This window comes from Coturnix japonica, chromosome 6, assembly GCF_001577835.2.
Source record: "Coturnix japonica isolate 7356 chromosome 6, Coturnix japonica 2.1, whole genome shotgun sequence".
NCBI classification, from domain to species: Eukaryota; Metazoa; Chordata; class Aves; order Galliformes; family Phasianidae; genus Coturnix; species Coturnix japonica.
In genome coordinates this window covers 19,390,253-19,403,052 of record NC_029521.1, presented here as the reverse complement: position 1 = coordinate 19,403,052, position 12,800 = coordinate 19,390,253, and the positions used below count along the sequence as shown (strand labels likewise).

The window sequence follows — 12,800 nt, the reverse complement described above, 5'->3', positions numbered from 1 at the left end:
AAGCATCTGGACTGTGTAAAGAAACAGCCTCTCCTCCTCCACAATAGCAACTTGTGTCTGCAGAGGAGGTGGCTGCCTCCCCCCCACCCCCCACTGCTTACTGGGGCTCTTTGAAAGACCTTATCAGTGAAACAATGAGCAGGCTGGGCTCCTGGGCAGGTAACCCGACCGACCGGGGGCCCCTCGTGAAATCCACCCCCTTGATCTTTGCTGCCGGGGCTGTCCGGCCGCTGTCCCTGTTCCCAGGCGGGCGCTGCCCCATGGCCCCCAGCCTCCCTCACTGTGCATGGCTCACTTGTGGGAGCTGGTGCAGTGGGCGTAAATGCGGAGCTTGTCACGGATCACCCTGCCCGGCCGGGGCTTCCTCTGCAGACCGGCCACGTGGATGGCCAGCACCTTGGGTCCGATGAGTCGCTTGTACAGCAGGGACAGCCAGTAGTCCTGCAGGGCAGAGAGGACAGTCAGCAGCACCAGTCCAGGAGAATCTGGGCTGCCTGGGTGAGAATATTCCATGCCAGATGTCTGCTTTGGGGTGAGCTTTTATTTTTTGGCATGGATCAAGCCAAAATGGTAAAGCTGTTTCCAGGAAAGAGATTAAGGAAGGAGTATGTTGCTTTGCACGCTACGAGACACCGATATCCTCTAAAGGAGCTCAGGCTGTGCAGCTTGGTGGAGAACAGCGTGGATGCTGCCTCACATCCCGTGGACCCACACATGGCCACGCTGCAGAGCCATGCACAGCCCACACGGGACAATGACACCATCCACCCCACTGCTGTGCAAGGATGGAGCCCCTCGATCTATCCTATGCTCCCCATTCTGCTGATGGCACACTGGCTCTGGAGTTTGCCTGGGGTGCTCCACTCCCCAGGAGTATTTCTTCTCCTAAAGCCACCTGTGGAGCTAAGTACCCAAGACCATAGCACAGGGAAGCCAAGTACTCGAGAAATAGGAAATGCTCAGCCCCTGCACACATGCGTTAATGATGCAGCCTTTTAATTACATCACCACATACTATTTTTTCCCACAGGGCATGGCCTCGCTTAGCACACAGGATGGGCCCCAGGCCCTGGGGAGGGAAGCGAGGCTGTGCACTGCCGGCAGCCACCGTCTGTAGGGCCCCACTCTCATCCGCTGCAGAAGCCGGGAGGTGTGCGGTAAATGAAGCAGGGTTGTGAGAAGGGAGGGGGCATGTTCAGAGGGCCTCTCTGCAGGACAGGGCTCTGTCCCTCTGACTGCAGCAGCTGCTAGCCAAGAGGAATACCCATCTGGTTGGTGCCAGTAGTGCCACTGGGACATCCAAGCCTGCTTCCCACTGGCTGGGTCAGCTTTGGCCAGAGGGCTGGAGGAAAAACTCCTCTTGCTGCTTCTGGCCAAGCCTGAAGATGGCCTGTTAGACAGTTATTCCTGGCAGCACTGTGGGTTTTCTTGCTTTCTCTGTGCTTTTCCACAAGCAAAATGCTGGTTTTGCTGGCAAGTGTTGGGAGTGATAGATAGGGAGCTACAGGACTCAAAGGGAATCCTCAGGGACTTAGTGGCCACACTTAAAGTTCCATGTGCTGTTGGTGCTCCCCTAAAAGCTGTGGCTTAGCAGAGCCCTTTGTGCTGTCGCTGCCAACCACCTTAGCAGAGATGCTCAGGGCAGTGTGGGGACCAACGTGTCCCTTCAGCATGTGCAGGAGGAGTGGAAGCGCAGTGATTTTACCCTGCTTGGCAGGCAGGGTGAGCTCTGAAGCCTTTCTTTCAAGAAGGATGTGGAAGCACCAAAGAGAGTTCAAAGCTGGGCCAGAAAAATGACCCAGGGGCTGGAAAAGGAGCCTTTTGCTGCAGCCTGGAGGAACTCAAGCCATTCAGCTTGCTGCAGGGAAGCACTGAAGACAGCTGCAGCTTTTCGCGTCATCACAAGCCTGCTTGCAGCAGCGGCCAAAATCATGTTCCTTGCAATAAATTACCAGGAGCCAGTGACACCGAGTATTTGGATGATGAATTGCACACGCACCCAGCATGACGAAAACAAAACCTCTGGGTGCGGGCACTTCCCAGGTTGCTGCAGGGCTGAGCCCCAACTAAAATCTCATCGGGGCTGCTGGGCACCTGCAGCTGCAACTTGCTTTGTCTCCTGGTCACTGACATGGGAAGATGGGTCTTCACACCTACGTCTGAAAGCAACAGGATGGCTTTTTTCCTAGCTGTGTCTGTCACATTTTCCACATGTTCTTGTGACCACTGCAGCAAAAAGCCACAGCCCAGAGCAGTGCACAGCTCAATCCAGCTCAGTCACAGCAGGATCAGGGCCTTGGAGCTGCCGAGGGCTCCTGTGGTGAGCTATTATACAGTCATAAGGCTAGAGGAGGAATAGCAGAAAGGAATCTGGTCCGCTATTAGTCCTTGGGGAACTGAGGGAGCTTTCTTGCTTTAATTACTTTGCAGACCCATTAAGGTTGCTGCTATACAGCCTTTGGTGGGGCTGCAGGCACCTGAGCAGAGCAGAGCAGGAGGTCCCTGCCCGGGACCGTGGATTTACAGGCAGGAAGGGCCATGGTCCCATGTGAGCTGATCCGTGGAGCTCAGCCCAATCATGTCTTCTGTGTGCCACAGGGCCAGCAGAGGCAGAGAGCTGGGAAAGCCCAGAGGGTCCCTCTTTATCTCCTCACACGTTTTAATTCATCGCAGGAGCTTTTTGAAGCTTAAGCTTTTGGAAAGGCAGCTGATTAGTCAGCCCTTCAGACAGCCCCGCTAACCACATCTCCTGCCGCCAGAGCTGCTACAAAGGGCTCAGGAGCATCTTCCCTTCTCCCTCCTACAGGCAGCAAAGCTTCTTTACAGCCTTTCTGAGCCTGTCCAATTGCACACACAAGAAGAGGTTGCTGTAGCCAAGAAACCTGAGCTCCAGACTTTCTCTCTAAGCAGCAGGCAGATGGGGACTCAAGGTGCATCCACAGTGCCCAGCCTGGCAGACCCTGGAACTCTCCCATGCCATCCCTAAGGCATGCTCAGGTTTCAGCAGCCTGCTCCATTCCTGCACCACAACCTGCATTTTTACAGCCTGAGCAACCATTGCTGAAGTAAGGGACCCAGTTTCCCATGTCTCCCAGGACAGAGGAGTTTTTATTCGTCTGCTGAGCCCTGTGGCTTGTTTTTGGCAATAGCCTCTTCCAGTGACTTGGTTCTGCAGGCCTGGTGGGATGGAGAACCGCCACTTCCCATGGAACCTGTTCCAGCAGTTAAACATCCGCACTGTTAACAATCCTCATTTTCAGCTTGAATTTGTCTGGTGTCAGCTTCCAACCAGTGGTTCTTGCTCTTTCTTTTTCCACTAGATTAAAGAATCTTCAGCATCCAAGGCTCAGTCCCTGCGGAGGTCCATGCATCCTGTTCAAGACGCGGCTGGTCGTTCCTCCAGCAGGGCTGGGCTGATGCAGTTCTTAACATCACCCGTGACCTTGTTGTGCTTCTTGGACAGTTCATGGCTTTCTGATCCAAATCCCGCACAAAGCTCTGGCAGCAGCAGCCCCCTGGGCAGCACAGACCTTGCATGGTGCAGCACCAGCACCAAGCCCTGCCTAGAGGTGGTTCTTGCACCCTGCAGTCCTCTGCAGCTGCTGACGTCTCTGCCTGGGATTGCATTGCTTTTGCTGCGCTGCTCCTCTTCCTTCCTGCTGTAACGGTTGAGCGCATCATCTCACCCCACTCTTTCACAGCTGTGGCTGCAATGGGGACTTGTTTCAGCCTGGCTGCTGGCTGGCCCTGTGGGCAGAATATCTTCTCATGGTTAGGAAAAGGAAACGAGGTCATGTTTTTCAATGGCTGTCTGGTGAGACCCGAAGTATGGCACGTGGCACAGCCAGGAGAGCTGCTCCATCCCAAATTACTTGCTAATATGTGTGAGCATGGCAGCTGGGAAAGCCACAGCCTCACCCACCAGTGCCAGCAGCAATGCACTTGGGCTCGGCATCAGCTACTTGTCCTAGAGCTCTGGGTCTCCCCAGCAGCACAAGCCTCAGAAGTCTGCTGAGCCATTGTGCACTGGCCCTGAGCAGGAGAGCTCCCTTCCCACGAGCAGAGCAGATGGAGCAGCAGTCAGAGGCCTTTTGTCATCACCTCTCCCTAACAGGGTCCAGGCAACGGAGGCGGCAGGAAGGGAGCAGAGCCACAGGATCAGGCAGGTTGGAAACCAAATACAATTTGTTTGCTGTTTTTCCTTCTTCTGCTACTTTTCACCATCAAACTACTTCCTTCCATTCTGCTGGTAGCTGTGTGCCATGCCAAACAGCACCTTGCTATCCCCACCACCCCTGCAGCTGGTGGCAGTGGGTGGCTGGGTGCACAGCACATGCATGGCATAGCTCCTCCATGCATGTGTCCCACAGCCCCAGCGGGTGGGAGCCTGAGCCGCAGGCAGCTCACAGCTTTGATGCCTTTCAAAGTCCAAGCATACGCACTTCAGAGACTTTTTTTTTATGGTGCGCAAAGAGGGAAAGGCCCCTTAACCCAATGTGACAGTGAGCAGAGTGCAAGTGCTTTAAATCTGTCTCCCGGTTTGCAGATAAAAGGAGTCTCAGAGCAGGCTCAGAGATAGAGTACAGCCGGGGTGCGGGGAGCAGGGGATGCTGCATCCCTCAGCACATGGCACAGCCATAGCTGGAGGAGAAGCAGAGCCCCTCAGAACTGCACCAGGCAGTTCCCATGCGGCTTTGGGTGCTCACATAGCCCAGAATTTCATCCCTCTTTTCATCATCCAGAACCCATGTACCACACAAGCCACTTTTGTGCATCCTCTCCGCTCCCTTCCTCTCCCCATCTGCAGGCGTCACTTGCACAGATGGGGGCAGATGGGGGTGCCAGACACCCCTGCTGCAGATTTATTGTCACAAAGAGCTTCTTCCATGTATATGAGCTCCATTAGACTGGCTCCTTCTCCTCACACTTTGTTTCTGCCCGCCTGGGGATGCTGCTTCCTGCTGCCACATGGCCCCATTGGGCACCTGCAGTGGGGCAGGGATGGGTGCAGGTGAATGGATGCGGTTCCCAGCCCTGGATGGAGGTGTTCCCTGCAGCACAGCACAAGGCAGGAGAGGCTTGGCTGGGGAGAAGCTGGGACCTCCAGCTGTAAGGAGCAGCGTGGCTGCCAAGGCGGCTCGGCTAACGAGTGCACAGGGGAACACAGACGTGCAGCCGGCGGGGAGCCCCGCTCCCAACCCTGGCACCTTGGCCAGGACACACAGAAACTTTCCCATTGAGTTCCTCAGTGCCTGTGGGCTAAGCAAAGGAGGTGAAAAATCACTGGCGGCATCCAAGCGTCCGAGCGCAGCCCCACCAGGCGCAGCCCTCTGCACCGCCACGGTGCTTTCCCAAGGACGCCATCAATTCACACACAATATTACACTGTCTTTTCCTACCACAGCTGAGCAGGCAGCCTCTGCCATCGCTTCACCCTGTGATCCCTTAAAGCCTTTCTCACGCCCCCGTATGCTGTTTATTAAACTTAGATGCAGGAAGTTTTAGCACCTAATGCAGGAGGAGCACATCCCTCACAGCCTTTAGGAGAAGGTCCAAGAGAAGCCACGGTTATCAGGAAACCTAAGTTGGATTTCAGCTTTGGCCTTTTCATTGGGTTTGTGTTTCTCTTGCCCTCCCTAGAAGCATACTCAAATTTCTGCACACATAGGTGTAACCTCACAGCAGATCCTTGTGCATTAAGGGAGCAGACATCAGTTCCAAGGATGGATAAAACAGAGGGGAGTTCAGTATGGATGAGCATTTCCAAAGTTTTGCATGCTCTAGCAGTCTGAAGAGATAGATCAGACTTACCTGGGGGCCTCTGCAATGAAATGAACCTTTTGCACCATTCTGGACTGCTTCAGAGTGATATTAACCAGAGCAATGTATTATGTCTACTGCATGCCTAAAAGGAGCAGATAGCTCCTAAATGCCAGATGGGCTTTTCAAAGGCACTGCCCCATGAAGGGTGAATATCAGTGCTGCTTCTCCCCTTACTTCCTCTGCTCCCTGCTCCCACACACATATAGATGGGCTCAGATGCACACAGACAGACTTACGGACAGGAGAAGCTCTGCCTGAAGGGCTTCTCAAGCACATGCCACGCAGTCAAGCCCTGATTATTTTACAGCTGGCTGCCCCAATCGCTCAAGAAGAAAAAGCACTTCAATGATACCCAACCAAGTTCTCTCAGAAATAACAAGGCATTTAAACACTTGAGAGCAGCTGCATTAAGCTCGGCAGAAGCATTTATATTCCACAGGCTGAGCGCATCCGTGCCCAGTTCAGAGCACTCAATTTCTCCTGTTTTCTTCCCATTAGTTGCAAGAGAAGCCCATTTCTGCAAATCTGCCCCTGGATGAAGGTTCAGGTGTGGCCTGAAGGCTCACAGCATGGCCCACAGCAACAAATATCACCACATTGCACAGAGAGCTGTGCAATGACTTTCTACTCCTGTACCCAACAATATCTCCAGTGCACGGCCCTGGCTGTGCACATACCCTGGGTCCAGGCAGACAGCACATGCCAGGTTTTACCAAGTTCCTTGTGCCACTCACTGCAGCACGCCACAGTGAAAGAACCAAAGGGAGCAGGACCAGCAGCAATCTGCCACACTCGTTCAGGCAGCAGCACAGCCTTCTCTCAACACCCTCTGCCTCGTGCCCATCCCACCTGCAGAAAAGCCTTTGTGACGGCAGCCAGCAGGTGTGTTGGGTTTCATGGCGCAGTGACCCTGCACAGGTCCATCCAGCCACTTTCATCCCCCTGATGGCTCCCACGGGAAAATAGCATCCTCCACACCACCGTGAGGGTCACAGCCTGGTCTCCACAGGCTTTATTATGCTCACAGCTTTGAAGTCTCACACTAATTTGCACCTGCTTGTGGCTCTTTTAAAGCGCACGAGCAACACTGGTGCTGGTGCAGGGCCGTGGCACTGAGACATGAGCAGCAGATCAGCTCTGGAACACATGGGAGAGCAAGGAAGAGGCCATGAGGGGCATGGCATCTAGTTTAGTGGGAAAATCATCTTTAAAACAGCAGCAATTTGAATACCTTCATTGTCTTTATCAGCCCAGGGCATATTCCCCAAACTGTCCCCTGGTGTTGCCCTGCAGAAAACCTGTAAATTCTTTCCTGGGGTGAGCAGAGCACACAGCTGCCCTACCAGCTTCTCTATTTTTGGGGAAGGGGTTGGGGGGGAGAGGTGGATTTGCTAAACCAAAAGGAAAATAGATCAGATGGAAAGGAAACCTACTACTTTTAAAGGGATTTTGCATAGTCTTTCTTTATTCTCACCCTATGTGTGGGAAGCCCCAGCCATCCAGGGGGTTTTGGAGAACAAGGAATGACGCAGGGCACCGAGAACCACCAGGTCTCAGCTGGAGATGGGACTGTGCCCCAACCTGGCCCTGCAATGCCCCCTATAGTCACTGGCATTGCTGCTGTGGCACTGTCCTCTGTGCCATGCTTCCAAGCTCTGGGCACTGGAAAAAGTTCCAGCCACAGCAGCAAAGCTCTCCCATCTGCCTCCAACATGCCGCACTTGACATTAACTAATGTCTCCTATTAACACTGAATGAAATGGATCTGGAAAAATTCATTTGCAAGCAGAGTTCAAACAGGCCACAAGAAGAGGTGGATTCTCAGCTGTGTCCTGGATATTTCTGTGGTGAAGCCAAGCATCTGCAAGAGGGGTCAGGGACAAAGGCAACACATCATTCTGGGTGCAGGGATGAGAAAAACCAGATCCCCCCTAAAACCCGGCTGGGAGAAGGGTGCATCTCTGTGATTGGCCCCAGGCAGACCTACCGGCAGGGGGTTGAAGTTCTGGTCCACCAGGTGGTTGTGGCCATGGTCAAGGAAGGAGTGCCGCACCACTACATCAATGCCTTGGCTGGCCAGCAAGCCCAGTGTGTTCAGCCACCTGTGTTGAGGAGACAGGGTTAGGCCACTGCAGGGACCCCAGCTTCTCCGTGCTCCCACCCGTTGTGGTGTCACCAGTAAACTAAGCCAGCCCCAGCCCACATGTCCTGGGCATGTTACTACGGCTGCCCCAAGGCAAGGAAAATCTTCCTTTATCCTTTGTGATCACAGTTAGCTCTGAAGACTGCAACAGGATCTATGTGCTATCGAGTTGCACCATTGGACTAGCCCCAGGATTCAGCAATAGCTGTGGCTTCAAAGAAGGACAGAATATGGTTTCCAGACCTAGACCCTGTACTCTGAAGAGCTCCAGTTGCCCAGAGAGGGATGCAAGGAGTGAATGCATGCATTGGCATGTGGCTGCAGAATGGGAAGAGGGCGGCAAGGCTGTGGATTGCAAGCCCTGACCCCAGAGCTGGGGTGCACAGGGGAGCACAGAGCCTGTACAGGTGGCAATGCCCTCATGCCAGGAGCAGGTGTCACTCACAGGAACCCGGCTGCATAGGAATCGGAGAGGTTGTTCATGCCTCCAGCAGAGGTAGCACCAACACCTTCCAGCCAGATCTTCTTGCCTGGTGTGTATGTATTCACAACCTGTGTGGGAGACAACAAACATCAAATGCAGCACCTCTCCCCAGGGCAGGTGCAATTTGCACGTCTCCAATGTGTAATGGCTGTGTTCAGTATGGAGACTATGGTGGGGGCATCCTGTCAGCTTGAGCATCATGAGACAGGGCAGCCACAGCTGAGCACCAAAGCACCAGGGCTCCAGATACACAGGCACCACACAATGAATCCTCTCCTCTCCAGCAATCTTGCTTCTCCAGTCCAGGCTATGAGCTCCTGCAGCCAGATGTCTGCAAACTCCGCATCTCAAGAGCGCGCTGCGCAGCCTGACAGATCCTGCCCCATTAGTGAGGAGCACTGGAATGTGCTGGATGGACTGGGATCCCTCAAAGCTGTTAAATACGCCAGCTCTGGGCTGCCTCCCACTCACAGCCTGTGAGAGTCGACATCCCTGACTGAAGCCCCAGAGGTGTTGGCATCCTGCCTGTAATTATCTAAGCCCGCCACCTTCCCCAGTCAGAGAGGAAGCAATAAAACAGGGAAGTGGACAAGCCCAGCTGCTCTAATCAGCCCCGGCAGGATGCACGGACTCAAAGCCAAGCTGGAGGCTATTAGCACCCAGCACTGTGCTTTTGCTCAGCCACACTGGCATTCCCAGGAGAGCTCTTCCCACTTCCCAGAACCAACAGGGGGCAGCTCCTCACTGATGTGGTTCTGGGGCTGAATGGGGACCAGGTCCCCCCAAGACTGCAGCATGTCTCCACCTTTCTGCCCATGGCTTTCCTGGCAGTCCTGTGACCTTCCCAAGCAGTGAGACATGTATCACCAGTTTAGTGCAGAGCAGGGTGGGACTGTGCCCCATGCTTGTTTCTGTGCCCAGCCCATGCTCCCTGCTTGGGTGGGTCACTCACGTATGGGGATGGTCTCCAGCTTGTGCTGGAGGATACAGCAAGCAGCTTCTATCCTCTGGTTTTGCTGTGCCGACCCATGTGTCCCCTTTCCTGGGCACTCTTTGAGTTGTGTGCTCATGCTACAGTTTCTTCTTGCAGGAATTACAGCAGCGATACATAGTGGTGACTGATACTGCACAAAAACCTTGACAAGGCAGACAAATGGACACATCCTCTAACTCCAAAACACTTCACTCTTAATAGGTGTTCATACTTTGCTGTGGGATTGGCAACTGAGCTGCCCACAGCCCTGGTCCCTGCAGCAGCTGAGGCAGGGGACCCCCGAAGTCCCTGTTTCTTACACAGTGGCTGCAGCCTGGAGCTGTCCTGTGAGCAGTATGGATGGAGTGGCTTGCTGCATGCCGCGCTGTCCAGAGCAAATCACAGATCACCCTAGAATTGTAATAGACACCTAGGGCTGGTCAGGTTGCTACCTCATCTCCTCCTCCATCACCAGGGTACCATCCCTCCACCCCGCCCATGCAAGCTTTGTGATGCTGCTCCAGCCCCACACCTTGAGCAGTGCCCTGCCCAGTCCCTGAGCTGCAGGACTGTGGGCACAGTGCCGTCTCACCCTTGCAGACTCTTTGCACTCACTTTCTGGATTTTCCTGATCTGGTCAGACAGTGTGTCTAGCAGGCGTGTTTTCAGGAAGTCGGTCACTTTGGCCACTCGGCCATCGATGTAGTAACTGCAAGGAAAACAAGATGACAAGAGTGAAACCACTGGTATTAGTTCTGCCCCTGTTCCTGTCCTTCTGTCCCACTGCTGTCTCACACCAAGAAGCCCTTTTCCCTCCAGGAGAGGATCTCTGCAGAGACACTGTGTCCTCTCCTGCATCCCTCGTCATGTTCATATAAGTGTGCCTGCTGCCCTTGACATGGCACTGAGCATTGCCCATCCAGGGGATTCCTGCTCTCCATGTGCTCGCTTCAATGAAACATGGTTATAGTGCTGCCAATCAGAATCCGAATCATCTGCATCCAGGTGTGGGAGGAAGGCTTTGAAATGCCTGAGTGCTGGCTCCTGGTTCCAGGACATAAGGTGAAGCAATCCATCTTTGGGGTGCAAACATCCTGAATTGGAGTTCGTCCCAAACATCTTGTCCTGAAGGAGTGATAAGTGCTGGCACCCTTCACACAGCAGCCAGAGGTGAGGCAATGCAGAGGGGCAGGAGGTCTCAGGATGGGAGCACAAATCCTATAGCGTCTACATCTGTCCCCTTGGGTCCCTCCCATGCTAGGCTGCAGCACTTGGGGTTCTGAGAGATACCCTACAACATTTGGCACTGGTGCTGGAAAAATGGCAGGGAAAGAGGCTCCCTCAGTACTTGAAACATGGAGATGTGGATAAGAAGAGTGCAACAGGGCTTTTTGGTAACACATGGAATTGGAAGGATGCTGTTGCAGACAGATATGTATGTACCAGGGATTGCATGCTCCACTTGTTGCCCTGGGGTGTGAAAAAAGGCAGATTCACCTTCCCAGAAGTATCAGCTCCTTTACAGGTGTGGTTTCTCTATGACAAGCATCTCATCCACAGCAAGGCCCCATGAGCACTTGGCAGCCCATTGCTGAGAGCTGTTGTCTCTCTGAGATTGAGCCTAGCAGAGGAGAAAGGCAGCAGTGACGTCTCCTTGCAGGGATGCTGTTAGCAAAGTGAGCAGCCAGCAGCTGTGAGGCCTCCCCACATGGGTACAGAGGTGCACACAAGGGCAGGATCCTCCCCAAAGGATGCTACAGCTTGTATCAGCCTTGGCCAGGACACGCAGAACACGTGCAGCATGCATGAACGCTCAGAGAGGATTTTAGCTTCTTGCTGCTCCAACTCACTGATCAGGTAACGGGGTAAGCGTGCTTGGAGCTGTGCAGGGCTGCGGGGGAAGGCAAGCAGCCAGCACGGCCTGGCCCAGAACAGAGACAAATTACAGACTCAAACTTGCGGATGCCCTGAACATGAAGGGTCTCCTCTGCAAATCCTCTCCCAGGTGTGAAGTTCCAGCTTTGTCCCCCAAAAAACTCAGCATCATGCCAGTCAGACTCTGGATTCACTCCAACCCTTTGTAACAGGGGGAAATAGGAAAGAGGCATTTTGGCACACCTGTGCTGACAGTAAGGTGTTAAGGGCAAAAAGTTTCTTGGGAAGGGGGACTTGGGAAGTGTTCGGCGTTGTTCAAATCAGCCCTTATACAACACAGAACTGCTGGCTGCTGCAAGGACAGCGGGTCTGTGAGCAGCAGGCGGTGAGGGGGTTTACAGAGATTACTTTTTAAGACAAAATTACAAAGCAGCAGACTCTGGGGATGGCAGATGTTTGGATTTTAGTACAGCACTTAAGAACTGAACAGAAATGATTTTTTGGACTGCTTTGGCAAAAAAAAAAAAAAAAAAAAAGAACCAACAACCACCATCACCTGGGCTGAAAACTGGCTTCAGTGCCATAAAAGGAAGGTTGTATGAGGTGGGAGAAGATGGAGGTAAAGACCTCAGCCCATGGCAGAGGACAAGATCTCTGCTCTAACCAGGAGCAGCCCTGGAGCACAGCCACCACCAGGGTCACTTCACACCTGCACTAACAATCGGGAGAAACAGGGGATGGCACAGGGGTGAATAAATCTGCTGCTTCAGTCTCAGGGCATCTTGCTGATAGCTCATACCCCAGGCAGCAAGGAGGAAGCACCTTGGCTTTGGGTATTTAAGCACAGCCTGAAGGCAATTCCACGATTTCTCTATGGCTGGTAGAGATCTATTCTCAGGCACCAAGGCACATTCAACACCCAAAAGTGGTTAAGAGGGAAAATGGCATCAGCTGCACAAGAACTGTGATCTGAAGCCAGAGAGATGGGCTGGAGCTTCCCCTCAGGCTGGAGCTGAGGTCTTTGGGGGTCTGGGACAAGCTGAGCAGTGCCAACATGGACTGGTGGGTTGGTGCTGGCTATGGTGTGGCACCAGGGTTGGCCACAAAGGCCACAGGACACATGGGATCCCACAGCATAGAAGGCCACCTGACCAGACTGCTGCCCCAGGTGACTGCTGTCACCCCAGCACACCTCAGTCCTGTACCTCTGGGCTCACACTGCCTGTGTCACACTTCTCTGGAAAGATCCACAACTTGCTGCACAGAACCATGAGCATCGCACTGAGTTTAATGAAGGCAGTGCACTGGCTCCTGGGCAGCTGGTTTCATTTACCTCCCTTTCATTTTAAAGAGGAACCTTTGCCCCTATTATCTGACCTCTTCTTCTGTTGCAGTTAATTACATTAAAGCCCACTTCCCAAAGCTCAGGAATTTCCGGATCTACTTTGTTGCCTGCTGCTATGGGAAGAGTCTGCTAGGAATTAGGGCACCAGCCTGCTGGG

General features: G+C 53.5%; 1 protein-coding gene across 12 annotated transcripts in view; it reads right to left on the bottom strand.

The window, feature by feature from the left end:
* Nucleotides 1-12,800, bottom strand: part of HPSE2 (heparanase 2 (inactive)) — an 84,445-nt gene that overhangs the window by 1,303 nt on the left and 70,342 nt on the right. For 10 of the 12 annotated variants that reach the window (XM_032445574.1, XM_015867095.2, XM_015867084.2 and 7 more), the window contains 4 exons: nucleotides 10,039-10,132; nucleotides 8,412-8,518; nucleotides 7,811-7,925; nucleotides 296-441 (listed from right to left, as the gene is read on the bottom strand). In XM_032445574.1, coding sequence (XP_032301465.1) covers nucleotides 296-441; nucleotides 7,811-7,925; nucleotides 8,412-8,518; nucleotides 10,039-10,132 — 462 coding nt within the window. Of the gene's footprint in view, nucleotides 1-295; nucleotides 442-979; nucleotides 3,748-7,580; nucleotides 7,685-7,810; nucleotides 7,926-8,411; nucleotides 8,519-10,038; nucleotides 10,133-12,800 lie in introns of those variants that run through there. The other 2 variants (XM_015867085.2, XM_015867098.2) reach the window with 2 other exon arrangements.